We start from the raw sequence: 20804 nt of genomic DNA, 5'->3' as shown, positions 1-20804 counted from the left end.
AAGGATTTCACAATAATCAGAATCCCATGCTGCACTACCATAAGAGAAGCGGCTGGGGAGATTAAGTCATACATTCCGGTAAAATACACCTGGATCACAATGATCCAGACACTTTAGCCTCTGACTTACTGAAGCATCAGAACATGTGGTTGGTGACTCCTGCCCAAGTTAGTTGTCCCACTAAAGTGCATCAATTGTCACCTGCCACACATTAGGGCCATGCTGGGTAGACTATTTATGCTATTAGAGCTGGTACTCCCAAGCAGCTTAAAAGATAAATCCTTAAGCTTGCAGAGAGTGTATAGTGGCAGCGTGAGAGTACAAATATAATGTTCAGCAGCAAACCTATGCTAGCTGGAATTCACGCCAATTGTATTAGAGCAGGAAAACTCTGTGTCACGCAGCCTGCTCTGAAAGAATGTGTGGGAGTGCTAGGGCACTAACATGGAGAAAACAGTGGGCAAAGGGGTCCTCTGAGTTCACACAGCTGGCCCTGAAGGAAACATTTGCATACAGCCTGCATACATTTGTTTAAAAGTGGACTCAACATATTACCCCCTTTCTTCATGGGGATGTGCAACCGATGAATTATTGATACAGTGGAACGACACCAGGCAGAACAGATACACAGCCACTGGTCACGCAACACAATACACCTGTCACTGAGTGAAACATAGAAAGCCACAGTGGATCATTTGATTATCATTGATTGAAAATTACAGTAGTGAAAATAGGCAGGAGCTGTTCAGACTGTAGGTTTCTACTACTGGTTATAGACCAAATTCCACTGGACTTCCAGTTATATTGCTATGCAGAAAACACTTCCCAGAAGCAAAAAGGATCTGCTGGTTACACTTATCAGGGAGTGCTTGCTGGCAGTTAAAGAGAGGTTGGATGCACTTTGTTTGAAAATGAACAGTAAGATGAGGAGCTGATTTTATTTATTTGTATTTATTAATTATATGGTATTTTGCAATGGCCATTGGCATATAGGCGCTGATTGTTACAGTGAGGTAGGTAAAAACAGTTACAGAAAAAGGTTACAGTGTAGGTAGTGACAACAGGTAGTACATGATCCTGGAAATAGAGAAGGGCTTAGGGTTTCCCATGGAGAGGGAGTGGCAGGTTGTTCCAAAGGGTGGCAAAGCGGATAGGGAAGCTGGATCCACCGGCTCTTTTGCACTTAAATCTTGGTGTGGTAAGGCAGTGGTTATGAGCTGATTGATCAATGGCTATTGACAGCAACCCCCATGGCCTATCCTAGATCTTAAAGTTTGCAAAACCTCTGTCTCCTCCCATAACTCGTGAGACCCTGTTTCATCTTGAAAATCCTACCTTTCATCTTATGAAAGTCGCATACATGTTATGAATGCTTATATTATTCTTTCAGGACGTTTGCAATTTATTGTATCTATTGATGGGTGCATATCAGATTAGGAAAGCTCAGCTTGTTTAAAACACTGCAGTGTGTTTCATCACATGGCTACAAAATGTATGATCCTGAGACTGACACTTTATAGTCATCATTGCCTTTGCGGATATGATAAGCACATACATTAAACAAAATATTTGATGCACTCTTTTTGCTGGAAATGTCCCTGTTTAATCAGGCAAACGTCACCTTTATTGCCATGCTTTGCCTAGTGAGTTGCTCAATCTTGGCACTTATGTCGTTGTACTGTCACAAGCTTCTTCCAAGCAGTGAATCCAGTTCAATCACTTAACTTTAAGGAAGGGAATAACAAGCTTCTTACTACCTGCTAACCCTCACGCTACTTCAATTCCATGCTTGAGTGCTAACTCACCCTTTGGTCAACATTCACCTTAGCAATTCGAAAATGAAACCATGCTTGGTTTTAGGGAGCAGCAGAGAGGCATCATTGGAAGTATATGTATGTGGGTCCTTTTGGGATCAGACCCAGATCAATGCCATTTGCCAGGTCACGGTATGAACCTCATGCAGGGTTCTCCTCTGACTCGTTCCTTCTTCTGAAAATCACGTTCAATAAACATTCCATCAGCTCCACCCCATTCCTGACCATATTACTAGTGTAGCGATTTTGCTGTTTATGTTGATCCACTACACATCTTGTACTGTAGTGACCGAACATTTGTATGTACAGGGTTGTTCAACTCCAGGCCGCAAGGATTTTCAGGGTACGCCTCATTAATATTCATGAGATGAATTTGTATACAATGATTCTAAATCTATGCACATTTTTGTTCATGAGGAATATCCTGAAACACGTCAGGTTTCTGGCATTTGATGCATGGAGCTGGACAACCCATCACTTAACTTCTTCCGCCAGTGGGCAATATGGTCTACAATGCAATGCATACTGATATCTTGCACCAGGTGTTAGGTGTATGTTCTATGGCACCAACCTTACCTTAGGGGTTGCAGTGCTGAGTGAATTGATTCAGGTTTTAAGGTGAAGTTGAAAATGGAATTTAGACTGGATAGGTTGTATTGTGGGAATAATCATCGCTGCACCTTTCAAACCCTCAAACATTTCCCCCATCTGCACAAATTACATCACTATTCAGTGGAGTTAAATTCTGAGAATTTGGGAGATGCCGTGCACCCCAACACACTTCCATGCTTGCGATAAGGCAATTGCAGGCAGAGATTTTTCAGGTTCCCTTGGTAGTGTTCATGGTACTGCTGGGTGGAACCGCAATGCCTAATGCTAGCCTTGCTCCCTGCCATTCCCCACTAATTAAAGTAAATATTTCCTCTGAGACTTGGCTCTTCCCCACAAGCTTATTTCCAGTTAAGTAAATCCAAGGCAACAATAAGTGTGCCCCCTGCCTTTTGAAATAAAGCTGCTTTCAATCGGAAAGTGAGGACTTTTGAGGGGATTATGGGCTCATATTGCAATATTTAGTGACACAAATGGAGTACCATTCTTGTTTAGTGCTTATTCTCTAAAGCTTTTTTGTGGTGAACTTGATTTAACTGCAATGGAAGCTTATCCCACTGACATGAGGTGTTGGGAAGAAATCATGCAAATCAAACTATATATTGAAATCAACAATGAAAATGAGAAACATCATCTGTGCTTGGAAGCTGATTTGTGTAATCTGGGATAAAGGTCCATTATCACCACAATTGTGTTACTGTGCATAGTTTGTGCCTTTTCGATTCATTAAACTTTCAATGTTTCCCTGTTGCAGCATCCGCCGCTAAATTAGCTTCATCTCCAGGCTTTGGTATGTATTATGCATTTTTGAAATATTTGATGTACTTCTGTCAATGTTATTCTTTACTTTATCATGTCCTTTGTGTACTGGGCTCTTACTATTTCTTTGAATAGTCATAAAATACTGTGCATACCTTCCCAATAGACAATAGACCTGATTTAGCAGTAATTAACAATATCTACCAAAGTAATTTGAAGGGTCTCGCTCCAGTTCTGGATACGTTTTTTGATATTCTGTGCTTTGGTTTTTTTTATAAGTAATTTTGTATTCGTTTTCGTAACAACAAAGAGACCACTTATAACATTCCCCTTCCCTCCCCCCTCCCTCTCCATTTCCCTTTCCCCTTGATGGCGGAGAGATGGAAGGTGTTGATAATGTCTTGGTTCTGGTGGATCAGAGAACGTTCAGGATGCAGATCTTGTGTAGACACCATTGAAGCATGTAGTCGCTCTGAAGATACTGCAGTATACCTCCCCAGTTCACCTGAAATTCTTCCCGGGAGCCCTGTATCTTGTAGGTCATCCATTCCATTGAGATGAAGTTCCATACCTTCTGGAGCCATTGGAACTGTGTTGGGGGATCCTTTTGTCTCCAGCGTTGGGCTATTGTCAACCATGCGGCTACAATTAGAACGATTATCCCTTTCAGTTGGCGCCTGATGTGTGTTCGTCCTGTTGGGTCCCACATACCCACTAGCCACACACTTTCCTCCAGTTCATCTGCTGTGCATTGTATTTTTCGTTAGCAAGAGGTGCATGCATCTTTATTAGATAGGCAATCCTAGATTGCAGTTTAGACCTTGCCATGATTGCTGTTTCAATGATGGTAGGATAGCTCAGTGCTGCTGCGATCTATGTTTGAGCTGCAGGACGCTGGTTCGAATCCCGGCAAAACCAACTCTGACTTTCAACTTTTCAAGATTGATAAATGAGTACCAACTTGGTTGGGTGATATTATATGTATATATGTTCTTTTCAAAACGATTAGGCGTCAGCACTAATACACATCCTTATTTTACAACCATTCTGCACTGGCCAGGCTACATTTTCCATATCACTTAAGGCCTTAATTATCTGTTTGGTAAGAATTTCCTTAGGATTCATCATCTGCTTCAGTTGTGTCCTAAATCAGTTAGCCTTATGTGCGGAAGGCACTACAAAATTAAAGGATTGAATTATGGCAAATTGTACTGACCTCCAATCTCGTAAATAAAGTATCCGATGCATATGGAATTACTTAATTCTTTCCATGTACCATGAAACGTGTAACATGCATATCAGAGCATTTAGATTTTGTTTTCTTTTCATTTATTTGCATAGAGCAGAGAGTTCACCATTGAATTGGTCACCTTGTGATAACCATCCAGATTAATATTTGCGAGTTTGGGCTTCCCTGTGGATTAATTCCCACAGGGGTAATACTGAGCCCTTGATTACAAGCTAAGCCAGGTAATCTGCATCCAAAAAAGCCACTCTGATTTCACCATTTTGATATCCCCCTTGAGCCCTGGAGTGTCATAGGAACTTGAAAGTTCTGGCTGAGGAATGGGGCAGGTGCGCAGTGGCATGGTGAGTGGAGGCAATTTTAACCCAGTACTGTACATGGATGAGCCGGCAGAGGACGTTCAGAAAGGGCGGCGTCTTCCCATGCTGTAGCACTTAGTGGATTGCAGAGTAACTAAAGGAGTGCAGGGCAGGCCACTGAGATGCTGCTAACATGAAATAAGATCTAGGAATATAGACGGTCTGTCTCAGAAGCCATCTTGAAGACTAAAAGTGACTTGGGAGGTTTTGAGGAAGGGGACATTTGTGGAGCGGGATTTGCATCTGGATGGTTGCAGTGAGCAGTGGTGTGTCCTACCTTCTGATCTTCACATTGCAAGAATATCAAGGATGTGAAAGTCTATTCTGACTGGGTGCCAAGCTGAGTAGCTCATAAATGGCCGAGGGCATGACCTCCAGTTTTCGGATCTACTGGATTTTTAGACATAAAAAATGTACTGCTATTTATGGTCTGTGATGCTGCCTGTGGATTTACACTGGCTGCACTTTATGTGGGTGCACCCGCCACCAGAACATTCCTCTGAAACTCCTTTCTTTAGACGGCTTACAGACCCGGCGTCAGCCTGTCTGCTTACCTTTCCCCACTGTTCCAATCTCCTTTCTCCTGCAGCATCCCCTTCCGCGATGCTATATGCTGCTTGAATCCTCCCAGGACTCTGCTTGCCCCACAGCGTTTCATTCCTGTCTAGGTGATGCCATCATAAAATGTAATCGGTGTTTTCAAACCTGCATATTTACCTACAATTGTTATTTACTATTCTGCCATTGTTTGATTTGATTCGCCCCCATAATGCTGATACTTTATTGAAATAAATACATTGTTCATCTGGTAATAAACCTGTTTCTGAGACACCAAGATTTAAGTGTGCATGTTGTGTGACAGAAGGTAACCCCTGGCAAACAGACCAGACTATCAATTATGTCAAGTCTACTCCTTCAGTAGAACTGTCAACAGAGCCAAAAGGATTTGCTGAGGTCTAAGGTGCACTTGTTTTGGTGGTTTCTGTGGAAATCTTGCATTGAGGTCATATGATATATATATATGTTCCCAGAGGGAAAAAAACGTAATTGAGGACACATTATAGCTATAAGGGAAAACCTAAAAAGTATTGAAATTCACTAGTCTGCTGGTCATCTTGGACCACTCTGCAGCCTTTGACATTGTGGCCCACTCCATCTTAATCAACACATGACTTTGGTGGTATTCTACCAGACTTACTACCAGAATACCACCAATCAGAATTACCATTACAGCCACTTGGTCTCAGAAATTGCTGCAGGATTACAAGTAGTGGTAGGTGGTGTAAATCCCCCGTTTTTGGCAAAGTCTGTATTACTCCATTAGGGTTTTTGTCAGAATTACCACTGGTGTCTCACACTTTTTTAAAATATTTGCCTTCATTGCGTTCCCTCCTCTATCTTTAGCTTGCCTTGCATTATATTTATACCCAACCTTTACTGGGGGTTGTTTGTGTTTTTCGTGTCTAGGTTTAAATCAACTACATATTTTTATATTTTCTCATTGATATCACAAGCAACGAGAGTGGAAGGAAATACTGGGACCTTAAGCAACCTCAGGGATATGAATGTTATTTGGATGTCGTCTCACCAAAATTCTCCAGGGCTTTATACCTATCGCACAAATGGAACTGTGAATTTCCCAAAAAAATCCCCTTTGGTGAAAATGAAACTGAGAACGTAATACATTTTCTTCTATTCAGCCCTTCCTACCATTCCAGTAGGAAGAGGTATCTTAAGCCGCTATTCAGGTGCAGAGCAATCAGAACTGTAAATGGTAATCTAGCACTGTGACCCAACTCAAAAGATGACCTAGCAGTGCAATCGGTTGTAAATTATTAGGCTAATGCATGGAAGGAAATACTGTGCTGTATTACCTAAGTCTGTTACCAGCACCGCAATGGGGGTGAACATTGGGTGTTTTGTTAAAGCTGTTTCCTTGTAACCATGAGCTTACCATCTCATCAGATTTATACTACGATTGGGCTTACCATTTTTAATAACACTATGCACTTTCTGAACCTGTACCCTAGAGATTCTATATGACCCATATGAATGTTCTATGTTTATGTTTAATCCCTGCTACATTTGCATGCTACAACTATGCGAAATGTTTCTTGTAAATTGTTTTGATAATGTACTATGAAATTGATTGTGATTGTGACCCGTATCTTTCATTACTTTTATGGTGTGCTGACCAAAATAAAGCTAAACTAACTGATATCTTTATAGAAACTTGCTTAAGTATTTATCTTATTTGCTACTTAGCATACTGCTGTTGTTTAAAAGTGTCTGCTAATGACTCATATCTTTGAATAGTATAGCCTGCCCTCAGAGCAGAATACCGAAGTATAGGCATAGGAGGTATACAGTTCCTGTTCTACCAGTTTTACCTTTATGACTGAGACATCACTGAGCTGGGTAGTTATACAGGTTTAGACAGCCGTCTGTGCCAAGGCTCTTGGGTTCAACATCGACATTCACCCCACGTTCAAACTGCACATAGTAAAAAAGACACAAACGGTTTGGTAACAACTTTCTTTCCTGTGGAAATTCAAGCCCTTCGTCCCAGAAAACAACTTCAGATCTGCTGTCCAAGCCTTGGTCCTCTCCCACCTGGATGGTGGCAAAGCCATTTTGGATGGCCTTCTGACGACTACCCTGGCACCCCTGAGATGTTTCCTGCATGCAGCAGTAAGAATCTTCAAAGGACTCTGCAGATACGACCACATCACTCCGACCATCATCGAAATGCACTGGCTCCCACTGCAAGTCCGTATCATCTTCAAATCCTGTTGAATCACCGACAAGGATGTCACTCAGAATTTCCCAAGCTACCTCATTGAGAAAATCAGCATCTCCAGGGCCCTGTGACCCACCAGAAATGAGGAAATGTGCTGGAAGGAAATAACCAGAAGACAGGCCTTCTCTATATGCCGCAAGAACCTTCAACCTCTCCCCACCCCCCCCCCCCCGTCAACATCAGACTTGCCCTATCGTTTCTACATTTCAGGAAAGAGTTCAAGGCCTTCGTCTTCAAGGAATGGCTCCTCCTTAACCCCTATGTCCACAGTGGTCAGTACACTGGCTGATAGGCACCAGGACAGGGAAAGCAGTACCAATGTAGATATGTTAAGTTATAGCACATTACTCCATGCATTATTTCCTATTTTACGCTTAAGAAATGCCCCTCTGAAAAAGGCAATGGGAACAAATAGCACCAATGAGGGTTCCTGGCCACTTTGAGTATATTAAGATCATAAGAATGACCATAGATTCTTACATTTGACAATTATATCAGTGATAAAAGGATTCTAGGTTTGAATCACCAGGACATGACGTACACTATGCTAGGTGCTCAATTTGGATTTCAAAATGTTCATGCTAAATATTATTTGTCATATGAAACTATAAATAATCCTTTGGACAGCCACAGACATAGTTTATATTTGAGGACAAAATGGTGGTTACATCATCACTACTTTGAATCCCAATGGGAGCCCAACTTATATACCCCATCAAACCTTTAGAAGTGGAGGGGCTGCAAGGGGAGTCTAGGTATGTGCATGGTGAGTCCCCAACACAAAGATCCTTGGAGAATTATATATATAAAATTGGTTGAAAAACTATAAAAATAATAAACGTAAAAATAAAGATTGTGCACTTTGACAAAGGACATTTTCATGTAATCGCTCCTGTAAAAAGTCAAAACAGGTTAAACAAAAGCAAAACGCTTGGGGGGGGGGGTCCATAGAACTATGGGGGACAGAGGGAGAGTTGCCAAAAGAGAAATCATTCTTAACAGGGATCACCCACTTTTTAAATTCATAAATTTCACATGACACAACATATATTATTTATGCATTTCCTTTATATTTGATGCTAGATTTCCTTCATTTCCAATATCTGATGTGTATTACTTAAATGTACAGATTTAAGTACTAACAACCTCTCTGATGAATGGCATACCACAATCAATGGAAGACATGGCAATCCGATGATCAAACATAACATTTAGTAGCATAAGGCCTACATCATGACAGGTATTTGGTCAGCAAACATCTGCCCTTCATTTAGAGATTAAGTACTAGATGTATGCCTCCTTTACATTTCTTGAAAGACATTTGATAGGTTACATGATGAATGTGTATCATCTTGCACTGAATGCCATTGATATTAATGAAAGGCATGGTTATGAACAAAGGTAAACCAGTTCAATAGATTATCCACAGTGGAACAAATGCAAACCAGGTCGTAACATATTTAAGTGGAAAAATATGTTTGTGATACTCTTTAATTGCCATTGTCTATTTTAGTTGATGGAGACCCACACTTTATCATTGAGCTGCCAACAAATGAATCGTTTTGTTTCAACATACAAGAAAAACCAGGCACAATACTCAGTCTGGTAAATGATCAAGTTACAGGTAAGTCATTGTGCATGGACAATATTTTGTCAGTTCCTAGTTCCTTTCTAAGTGTTTTGCTCTCTATTGAACAATAAGAAAATATGGTTGCTTGTGAAACAAAATGGTTCTGCTTCTAAAATTGCATGGGTGGCAGATGTTTCTATTACTGTAGGTATGTCCTAGAAAACACTGTGTTTAGGTTTCATAGGATGCTACAGCTCGGAGTTAAATAAGTGCTGATTCATAAAGCCTAATTTGTTTAGTCATTGCAAAGTCTTTTTTGCGGGTTCATAGATATAGTACCGTTCAATTGGGATGATGGAGTCCTCATTTGATATTGGACAACATTTTCTTTGGCCATAGACGTTTTATATGTTGTGACAAATCTGGCCAATTTGTCCCTTCTCCCCAGAGGGTAGCCTCCCCCTATGAGGCTAGGAAGGCGAGCCCTTTCCGCAAGACCCTCCCAAGGGTCTGGTCAAGTGGGACCTCACTGGGATCAACTCAGCTCTCTGGGACAAAGACTTCTAGTTGAATAAGGACCTCCCAGTCCGGAATACATTGCCTGCTTACATTGGACTTGGAAGAAGTGTTTTTTTCTGGTTTTGACTGCACCATCTAGTGTCACTCCTTCCATTCTTTGGCTGCAGGTAATGCTGGTTTTAGTCTGAGTGCCATAGTCAAAGAAGGACACAAACTCTTTGGCTGTGATGATGAACATAAACACAGGAGAAACTGTGAATGGAGAAGAAACTATCTCACAGGGAGGAGGGTAATCCCTACGTAGCGGTGAGCCTCTCGAGAGTAGACATCTGTCACGGTTTGTTACACGGCACACTCCAGCCAGGGAACTCCTTCCCCTACAATGAATGTGGCGCACAATAACACACTTTTTATTTTTAATATACTGCAGATTCTTATGGTTAGGCCTCCAACCCGTCTTGCACCCAACCTCCAAACACACCTGTGTCACAATGCACTAGGAACTAGGCCGGTGTGTATAAATAAGATATTTTATTAATTTATTATTCAATGTAAATGAGGATAATCAAAATACAACAGCCACCAAATTTGTGGCAACACAAATGCAATATCCTATATAGAGCAACCTAGATTCTTTTGAATGGAAGGCAGTGGCAAGGAGTATGAATATAGTGGGAAATCGGTTTTGGGGTAAAACCCACCACCTCAAGATGGGAAGCCAGCAAAGAAAGGGAAAAGCCCATTTTTGGAGCAAAATGGAAGAATGGAATTTTTATTATTTCTCACAACTGCTAAGGGACAGAACAGAAGACAATTCATATTGCTTACACTTAGGAAATAGGCAAAGTTTTAGAGAATACTAATCAGCACACCAGGGCAAAATAGAAATGAAGTAGGAAACCCGGTTTTCAGAGAAAACAAATGCAAAGGGAAAATATGGTGGCACATGGAAATTTGTTTATATTGGGGCTTACAATGACAGGCAGCTCAGGCAATAGGTTTAGCTCACAATAGGAAAATCGGTTTTCAGTGACAAGGTCAAAGGCTCATAATAGGTAGACTTCTAGGCAAAAGGGATTGCTTACAATGGGAACAATGGTTTGGATTTAATAGAACAGATGCAAATAGGAATTCATTTTGTAATGCACACAATACATGGACAAATTCGGTTTTTAGTTACAAGGAGAATAATTCTTTCGAGGCAACACTTTACTGACTATAACAATTAAATAAAAACACAAGGAACAAGATGGTTGATTTCGAATTGCATCAATCTTGAACCGTGAATTTCAATGGCGGAATTAATTGATTTACTTGAAAAAATACTAAGGATTTACACAGTCAACTGAGAGGTTTTTAAAAGGAGATATGCTAACATACACAGGCAAACAAGAGATTCTTCTATGGGGAGATGACTAAATTACACAGGTTTCAATGGGGAAATATTGGATGTACTACTACAAAAATGAAGAGCTTATACAATTTAGGGCTGGGGTTGTATGCTACTTACATATAGCATGCCTTGATTTAGGATTCAGGAAAGCCAGCTAGATCTCAGGACACTCTGGACAGATAGGGCAAGGGATATGGTCACTGCACTCTCTAGGATGGTAACGTTCAGCAGCCTTCTCTCCGTCCTCCTTCTCCTGTCTCCCCGGTTTTTGTGTGTGTGTCCCAGTACAGTTCCTCTTATATAGCAGAAATTACATAACTAACTTCACGATCTGTAATTATCCCTGCCTCTAGGATTGTATGGTTACCATCCCTCTCTCCGCCCCCAGTTGGGATTGGTTCAGGGGAGGAGAGCATCATCTGTCTTTTCCATTTGTCATCCTCCTTTTGTACCCCTTACCACCTTTTGGCAAACATTAGTAATATATCATAACTTGTTATGTTATGTTAAGGAAACTTAGTAAAACACACATACACCTAGAGGCATCTTGGCGCTAGCTACTGGGAGGAGAACAAATGGCAAAACCAGCATCAGAAAAAAAAAGAGCTAACTAAAAAAAGAGTAATTTTCAGCAGCCTGCGGAAGCTGGGGTGATATTCAGTGGCACGAAGAGCAATAGGGAGGTAATTCCAGGCTCTGGCAGCAACTACAGAGAAGGCACAACCTCCCTTGCCCGACAGACAAAAGCAGGGAACTACGACAAGAGACGCAGACTGAGATCTCAGCAGACGGGTAGGAACGTAGTGAACAAACTTGGCTTGAAGGTACTCGGCGCCCATGTCATAAAATGCACGATGCACCAAACACAGGGATTTAAACAGGATCCGGCTGGCCACAGGAAGTCAGTGCAGTTTCTTTAGCAGGGGGGAAAGGTGAGATCCAAAAGGAGGGCAAAGTATGGAACGAGCGGCCGCATTCTGCAGCAATTGAAGCCTATTGATCAGATAGCGAGGTTGGTCCAAATAAAGGGAGTTGCAGTAATCAAGGGTGCTGAGAACCAGAGCTGCCACTACTGGTGCTTGACATTCAACAGGAATGAAGGCAGAACTTTCTGCAAAATGCAGAGTTTGAAATGCCCGGCCCTGAATACACTGGCCACCTAGTCATCCAGGGCAAGAGAGGCAGAGATTTTTACACCCAGATTCTAGACCGATTGGACCGGAAGGGGAAGAGGGCCCAGACTTGATGGACAGAATTGTGAGGTCCAAAATAGTTGGGGAGATGAAGTATCCACAACCAGGACCTCGGTCTTACTGCCTTTAAGCTTTAGCCAGTTGCTCATCATCCAGTGCTCCTGAGCCACGCTGCATGGCTGTACTAGCCACTGCCACATGAAACATATGTTCGGTTCTTGTTAATTATGGTGAATTAGATAAGCCGATCGCCAAATCCGTACAATGTAGCATGGCCGTGTGGCACCTTTTTGTAATTTTCATAAAATGTACAACAGTTATAAATATGTAAATCATTAAGCATATTCCTAATTTCAATTTCCAACTTTTCATCAAATCTCATAATTTTCATATGTTCAGATCTGCCAGAAACCTAATCTAATTGGCCATTAAAGTTCCCAAAGTCCCAGGTAAATTCAATTTACATCCTTAAAACCACCTGGAAATTACACAAAAAATGGCATAAACTGGAAATCAATCCTTACTCTGATGGCTGCGCAAAATGCCTAAAACGAAAACACTATTTTAATATTAATTGGGAGTGTCTGTTCAACATGTGGGAGGGTCGCTTCATCCCCCACCGCCATCTGTTTCACTGGGTCAGCCTGTGACCAGAGGGTTTTTTATGAGTCCCTTTGAAATTGGCAGTTTGCTCTTTGAAGTGGATGCTACAATGACTCACACCATTTTTTTGTCATGCTTTAGCCAAAGATTGATGTCTTTAAAATGCCTGCATTCCCGCCATCATGTCTGCAGAGCAGGGAATTATGACGCCTCCGCAGCATCACATTTTATTACAGGATTGTTAGAGGATAGGTGTGAAATCCAACTGGATGTGGGGCTTTCATTGTGAAGTTCCTGCCTCAGCCAGAAACGGTTTTTCCTGAACTAGTGTCCCTTCACAGGATACAGGAGTTTTGTGGGTGAAATATAATATACATTTGCTATGGTCACCCTCCACATCATGTTTCCCTTACATTTTCTGTGTGAGCAGTGATATCTTTTTTTATTTGCAACACATGTGCAGGCCGTTTTTGCTTTTAATGTTTAAAATCCTGTCTTGCAGGTCACAGTATTCTTTAATTTCTCCTTCTTGGGTGAATTTACATTGCTGTTTGTCCATAGATGATGATGGGTAGGCCCCTTTGCACATGGTTCTTTAATTTTACATGAACAAAAAGAAAAAGCCCAGCCATTTTTGGTTGCAGTGTTTAAATACTTATGTTCAGGTGAAAGAGACTTCTGTTTGGGGCCTTTAAATGCACACCACACATCCTGGAATGGCCGAGCTACGCTCAACCGCCCAGCCAGCAGGAGTTTGGAGGGCGAGCCTAACGCTAGCTGGACACCGAAAGGCTGGCATCCTGTCCGACTGAGAAATCAAGGTCACGGGAAGAGGCAGAGCACCCGTTTTCTCTGGTAGGGTGACCACAGAGAAGATGTGGGGGGCCTACAGCCTGTTAACGGATGCTGAAACCAGAATGCCAGTAAGAGCCGGAACCCCCGAGCTCTATCCCAGAAAGACATTGGCTGCAGAGTGAAGTAGCAATGGGGAAGTGAACGCTCCCACTGAGAGACTACTAGTGAGAGGTTCGAACACTCCGAATCAAGGCTAAGAAAGCCAACAAGGCTATGTGAACCTGAGAAACCTGAGCGGGCAAGTGGTTACTGTGAATCAGAATGGTAGAGATACGAACAGTCTCAATCAACGCTAGGAAAGCTGATGAGGTTACTGGAAACTGAATAAACTGAGCGGGCAAGTGTCCTGTGAATCAGAACGAGAGAGGTACAAACACCTTGAATAAAGGTGGGGAAAGCCGACAAAGCAACAGGATCCTGAAAAAACAGAATGGGCAGGTACCCTATGTGAATCAGATTGAAATAGTTAAGAACACTTTGCATCCAGACTGCAAAGCCAACAAGGTTACTGGACTCTGAGAAACCAAAACAGGCAGCAAGCACCTATGTGAGTCAAAGTGAAGGGGATACAAACCCTTTGCATCAATGTTGAGGAAACCAACGAGGTTACGAGAGCATGAGAAACCTGAGTGGCAAAGCACCCTATGTGAATTACATTGATTGAGAACACGCAAGTATGCCACAAGTCTGCATGAGTTTGGGGAGTCCAAGAGCGACGCAATTGTGATAGTGTTATGAGGGAACCATACAGAGGATACTTTCTTTTTGACCAGTAAAGTGTATAGGAAAGTTGTGAACAGTTTTTTCCTACTGACAAACTTGAATTTTACAACACGCCATCCACATGATTGTGCCAGCCATAATTGTAAAATAGAGACCTTTGCACCAGCTTTCCTTTTTGTTAAGTTTCCCAAAGCGGTAGAGCCAGATTAGTTGGAATGTATTTTGGATTAAGGACTGTTTTCTTTTGGCAAGCACCATTAGTTTTAGTTTCTAGATAGGGAAATTCCCTCAGAGATATGGCAAGTTAGGAGGTTTCTCTTAATTTGAATAAAGACCCTGGAACCATGTCAGTCATGCGCCCGAGCCCTTCTTTGGTATGCCACAATATGTATATAAGTAGGTTTTTTATGAAGCCTGGAACCTTTGTCAGAAAGTGGTGAACTGCTTTAAAGTAAAGGACGTATATTTAAATATATATTTACTTTTAATTTTATTTATATAGGAAGGAACCATGCATTTTTTATCACAAAAAAACAATGTTCCCATCTACACTTGTCTCCCACCAAGTGCAAGTAAATCGATCTCCCCACTACATCTTTTGAAGTCACTCATGGCGGCCATGACAGACCACGGGTAGCTCATCATTCTATAGTGTATCCCAAAACAGGGAGACTGAAAATACATCCAAATATAGCCACCCAAACGTGACCCTAATGCTGCCCAAAGCACATGCATGCCCAGACCACCAAGCTCACCTATAACGTTGCTTAGCTGTTGCCACTCGGCATTTACGAAGGAGGGCTGCAGCACCCACCAAAAATCCTCAGAGCTTCAGTTCCCCATCTCCACTAATAGATGGACCTCTTCCTCAAGACCCAAAAAGTTATACTAGTGGTGGGGAAGCAGTAATGGTGATGACCTGGCAAGTTCCAGAAGGACTGGACACCACAACTGAGTGGGCCAGAAAAGTGCCAGCAAGCAAGTGTGTGCCCAAGGCCCCAAGCTGCCCGATTATGTTGCCTAGGGCTAGGAACTCAGCATTTACAAAGGAGGGCTGTAGCATCCATTGAATATCCTCAGAGCTCCAGGTGCCAGTCTCCACTACCAGACGGAACTCTTCCCCAACACCCAACAGAAGATCCCAGTAAGTTGGAAGCAGTAACAATGATGCCATGGCAAGTTCCAGGTACCATAACTGAATGGGGCAGAATGGTGCCACAAAGACTGGAAAAACTCAGAAGTGGTTAAAGTGAAACATCACTCTTGGGATCAATTCAAAATTCAACTAATCATGCACTAGAACTGCAGCAAAGCATCGGTGGTCTCTACCAGCGAGTCCGTGCACCATCTGAAAGAATTGTAAACCTGGTACTAGAGGTGTTAGGCCAGAAAGGGTAATCGCTTATGTGCACTGCTGCAAAGGTTGGGGAAAACAGCTTCAACTCACTATAGGCCCACTAATTAAATGAATTCCAAAAAGCCAATTGTTCTGACAAAACTGGAATGATCTAATCCTGAAATGTGATTCCTCCATTTCAGACAACTGTGCCAGGAGTCCCTGTATAGGTCTGGCATGGCATAGGAGCATGAGCATGTGAAATTATATTATGCAGTCAGTGCTATGCCTGGCCAAATTAAATGGAGTGAAAGAGTCAGCGAAAAGCTCACCACAATTGTTGAGTGTGTGTAACTCTTGCACAGAACAAACATTTCCAGTGTGCAGGTGGCCTCAATATGCACCTCCACTGATTTTGCACGCACATCCAACTCAAGAATGAAGTATAGCAAAGGTTAACAAAAATGACAGTCAATCCATGCTCATCAGGGACCAGCCACCACTCCAGTTTTACTTTTGCTACCAGTGACATTCAAATTGAGCACCATAGAAACAGTTACCAGGGTCAGCATGATTACCCTTTTTCCAAATGGGCACTACAATGCCATCATGCCAAGAACGAGGAATAAGCTGTGATTCACCAATCCAATGGAATATTTAGTCTACAGTGGTGGCCCAGTGATTAGCATCAGATTTAATCAGGGAATTACAGATGCCATCTGGGCCCGAGGGCCTTGAGGATTTACTTCTAGTAATCAATCTCAAGATATCAATGGGTAGTTAAGTGTAACTCCATTTGGCCTTGAACATATCCGTCCTCAATGGAATTACATCCCCACCCCCAAGCGTTTTGGTGATATGCTCAACCCATGTTGTTTCTGGGACCCAATGATGTCACAAGTTGCTGGGTGATAACCATCAATAGTCCTTCAAAACTTTTAAGTGTCATTAGCTAAGGTAAATCCAACCAGGGACCGCCAGCGAAAGCACTCAGAATTGGTATTGATGGTTTCTCAGCCATTTGCAGTAAATGTTTTTTACTTTGTTAATCTGCAAAGCATGTTCAGCTGAGTCCAGAAGCAGTTCCAATAGCTCACGTAGATTCTTATGCAATTGCCTCATCTTAGTGGCAATTAATCCATCAAATGGATAATGATGAGGAATCACAGGGCCAGTTGTCCATCTTGCGCATGTATCTCTTCACAAACGTTGAGGAAATGACTGCAATAGATTCCCAATAGTCCTTGATTGCTTCGATAGAGGAATTGGGAATAATATTCGAAGCCCTGTCCATGCTACGCTCTACGAAAGAGGCCAATGCTACCTGCATACGGGCGGGGGCCTCCCCCAACCTCCAATCATTGCATGATATGCAATCTAAAGCAGAATTAATCCTTAAATCCCCTGTCGAAACAAGAGGTGGAATGGGCGCTAAAAAATTAAAACTCACGACTAGAGGCAAATGGTCACTCTCAAACCGATGGAAGATGTCCATATCCCAAACTAAGGAAGAAGCATTGGCCGTGAAACATAGTCCAAGATGCTACTGGACTTGGGTCAAAAACATGTCAATTGAGGTGGTAAATCTGAAGGAAATACTCCGTTAACCATGGAATATTCAAAAGAATAGTGGAAGGTGGCCCACTCGAGATGCCTCTTAGATGAGTGAGAAAACAAGTTGTCTTCCATACAGGTAGACAAACACACAGCCTCTCGGTCCAACAGATTGAGTTCTCTGGGAGTTTTAGAGTTAAAATCTCCATATATATAATGGAAGGAGGGCAACTTGTTAAGTTTCTAATCTCGACCTCCATTTCTGATAGCACTAAATCATAGGGAGGCCTATAAGAAGGGTCCTGTACATTAATGATGATTACCTCCTTACTCCCTCCTTTAGAATAAACTGCACGAAAAGTAATTTTACCCACAAGGCTGTTAGGGCAACTAGAAGGACGTTCCACCAGACGCAAAGGATTCCTAACGCCCAACAGAAGTCCTCCATTTGGGTTTCCTTGAGGTACCTGAGTAGCCATCTTATACAGGAAGTGCCAACCATCAACCACAACCGGGTTGATAAGCCAGGTCTCCTGTAGCGACACCGCAGAGTAATATTCTACTTTCTCCATAGGGCCTTCTCCCTCAAATAAGTGTAAATGCCCACAGGTGTTCCAACTATAAGCTGAATAACGGCTACATTACCCAACGCTAGGGTCCCCTTGTCCACTGCTGTGCAACCAACTTGGCCAACTTGGGGCAGAAGAAAAGCTACAACTATGTTGATGGTCAACATCATTCTTTCCAACCAGGTCTACTGGCTGATATCTCTTGCCATAATCAGTGTCGATGACTGTGCATTCCTAACTAAATCAATTAAAAAGTTTGCAGTGTTCCAAAATATATATCACAGTACTATTTGTAAATAAACCTTCTCACAAATATCGACAGTTTTTATATCGTCACTTCCAATGTAATGAAGCGGGATGATACTGTGAAATAAATAGAGCAAAGAAGCTCGATTTAGGATCAGCCCACAAGGGTCACAAAAAAGACTCTGAATTAAAAGAGCCCTTGTTTTCATTTTACACAAGAGGAATTACTTCCGGCACGCGAGCCTGTTCGGCACAGACTTGGGCCTAGAGATCTAGCCTCTCCGTAGACAGAGAAGCAGCAGTAGGTTGTGAAGAAACAGCAGGCCCAGTAATACAGGTTACAGGGCCGCAATCAGTCTAAGCAAAGGTACTAACAGTCTTCTTCACAGTAACAGGTAGTGTTGCAAACAGGGATTCAAGATTAAAGTCATACACCTTTTCAACTTAGGACAATTTAACATTAGGCCTCGGCGAAGGAATGGTGGAGAAGCAAAACCCTTTAGCCGCCATGGTTAACCTGTGCGATTATAGGCCTCTGAGGTAAGGGCTTCGTTTGCAAACCAGGATTAGAGCACATTGGCAGCAATGCAGGTGGAACCAAAGAACAATGCAGATCTAAATTAACTTCCATGGGCAAGATTTGCTCATTCCCACAAACAAATGTCGCACAGTTTGAAGACGGCAAGGGCCTTTCGGAAGAGACTTGAACAGGGTCAGTGGCGTTGACAGTTTGGAAAATGGGAAATAAAGCTGCAGGCACCTCAGGTGCTGCCTTCTTTATGGTTTTTTTTCAGCATCATGTACTTTTCCATTCTTTTTCTTTTATTTACAAGATGCTCCTCCATCAGAGCCTGACATAAAGCCTTCCATTGTCACCGCTTTCGGTCAGCCGCAGTTGGCCGGCAGACAGGAACTCCAACTGGAACCTCCAACCTACTTCCTTCAAACAATTTGCCATTATTGGCGTTCAAATGGACTTGGTTATAAGACAACATAGGTAAAGAAAGAACATGAGAACCTACTTCTGCCAGGAGCAATTCATGGCTGTGGAGAGATTTAGAAAAAAACAGGGCCATGGGTTTGGTAAACTGAGTGCATTGATGGTCATGCTTACCCATGATTACCTGACATTTTTTAGACAGCTCCAGCAACACTGTCTCTAAAATATTAAACATGGCTGCTGAAGAACTACACTCATTAGCGAGGTCAAGTGAGACAGGTGAGTATACAGGCACTGGAGATGAAAAACCATTATTCCGAAATAGTGATACAGGATGCAAATTGTCCAAAAGGGGGGAATCCCTAAGTAATGAAGGTTTTTCAGTCATGTTATCCATTTCCACTGAACCCAAATCTAGATTTAATCGAGGCAAGGATTTTGCCTTGACAAAAGTGATGGCAGTTCTAAGTGCAGGACCAACAGGAACGAAGCTTGGGGTAGGCAGAACATTCAACTCCTTCCTACTAACCTTCTCCATAAGATTCACCTACTCCTGTTGTGTGCCCAACAATACAGAACTAATGGCAATAATTAGTGAAGTAGAAGCAATAATGTTCTCCTGAGTCCGCCCAATAACAGTACAACAGGTGCTAGTACTCGTAAGAGCCCTAACAGATTCCATTGTCTTAGATCCCAAACACTTAAGTGGTTCAGATAGCTCATCCATTAGGTTCTCCGTTAAATTTCTGTTGGGAATAGAAAGAACGACTCCTTCAGAGCTATCACATTTATGGGCTAGAAAAAAGTCAGTGGTTTTCGGATCAACCGACGTGCCTGTGACTGAGAGCCCCCAACTTAACTGTATTCTGGGGGCAGGCGCACGTTGCATGCCAGATATTTTTAGCCAGTATATCAGTGACTGCTCCATCTAGTTCATCCTCACAAGCTGGCTCGTAGACCTCATCAAGTGAAGTCATTAACGGTTACTCGGTCCGCCATGGTGCCCGATTGAGTAAGAGCCACTCGCTTAGCTTGTCGTGCTACAAGAGCACGACCGGCACGTCGCTACGGCATTATTGCAATTGAAAGTCAAGTTTGAGCAGAAGAGAGTCCACACCATTGTATGGAGCAGGTTAACAAGAAAAGTGGTCTCTCCCCCGGAGTATCCAAGGGCAACAGGCAGGCCATTCAGTGAGGCTGCAAGTGCACTTACAGTTCGCAAAGTAGATGATGGAGCAAATCAGACAATTATAAGGCGAGAATCCAATAAAGCAGCACTGACAGAACTTCAAAACTGCACACAGCCGCATCCCTGCACACGTACTGCACCGGGTACAGGCTAAGAGGGTACCTCCAGAAGCAGAAAACACAGAAGACTCTGCAGGGCTCTGAGTCTCCAAGACTCCTGGGCTCTCACAGCCGCACACCCTATGAGAAACAGGTGATCCTGCTGCATCTGAGTCATGAGCAGGAGTTCACCCAAGTAAATAATCAAGTGCCCACCACTTTGTTCCATGTCTTTTTACTGGCCATTTTGCACTGCAAATTATATTACTGCAGATTTGTTACTGCATTTTCTTATCACCTTCTGCCGCACCCATTCACTGCCAACCCCCCTCCACCTCACAAATATGCCCTTCCGAAACCAACCATCTGTTTTTTCTATATTCAGCGAGTTTTAGTGCTGAATATTCTGCACTGAAAGATGTGTGCAAT

The 20804-nt window shown here is 42.5% G+C and overlaps 1 protein-coding gene across 1 annotated transcript in view; it reads left to right on the top strand.

Moving 5' to 3' along the window:
- Nucleotides 1–20804, top strand: part of LOC138566371 (inter-alpha-trypsin inhibitor heavy chain H3-like) — a 669737-nt gene that overhangs the window by 539281 nt on the left and 109652 nt on the right. The window contains exons 18-19 of the mRNA XM_069643540.1: nucleotides 3178–3213; nucleotides 9101–9211. Coding sequence (XP_069499641.1) covers nucleotides 3178–3213; nucleotides 9101–9211 — 147 coding nt within the window. The remainder of the gene's footprint in view (nucleotides 1–3177; nucleotides 3214–9100; nucleotides 9212–20804) is intronic.

This window comes from Ambystoma mexicanum, chromosome 2p (assembly GCF_040938575.1).
Source record: "Ambystoma mexicanum isolate Mex_15411 chromosome 2p, UKY_AmexF1_1, whole genome shotgun sequence".
NCBI lineage: Eukaryota > Metazoa > Chordata > Amphibia > Caudata > Ambystomatidae > Ambystoma > Ambystoma mexicanum.
The sequence above is the reverse complement of the archived record's forward strand: the minus strand, read 5'-3'. Positions and strand labels throughout refer to the sequence as shown.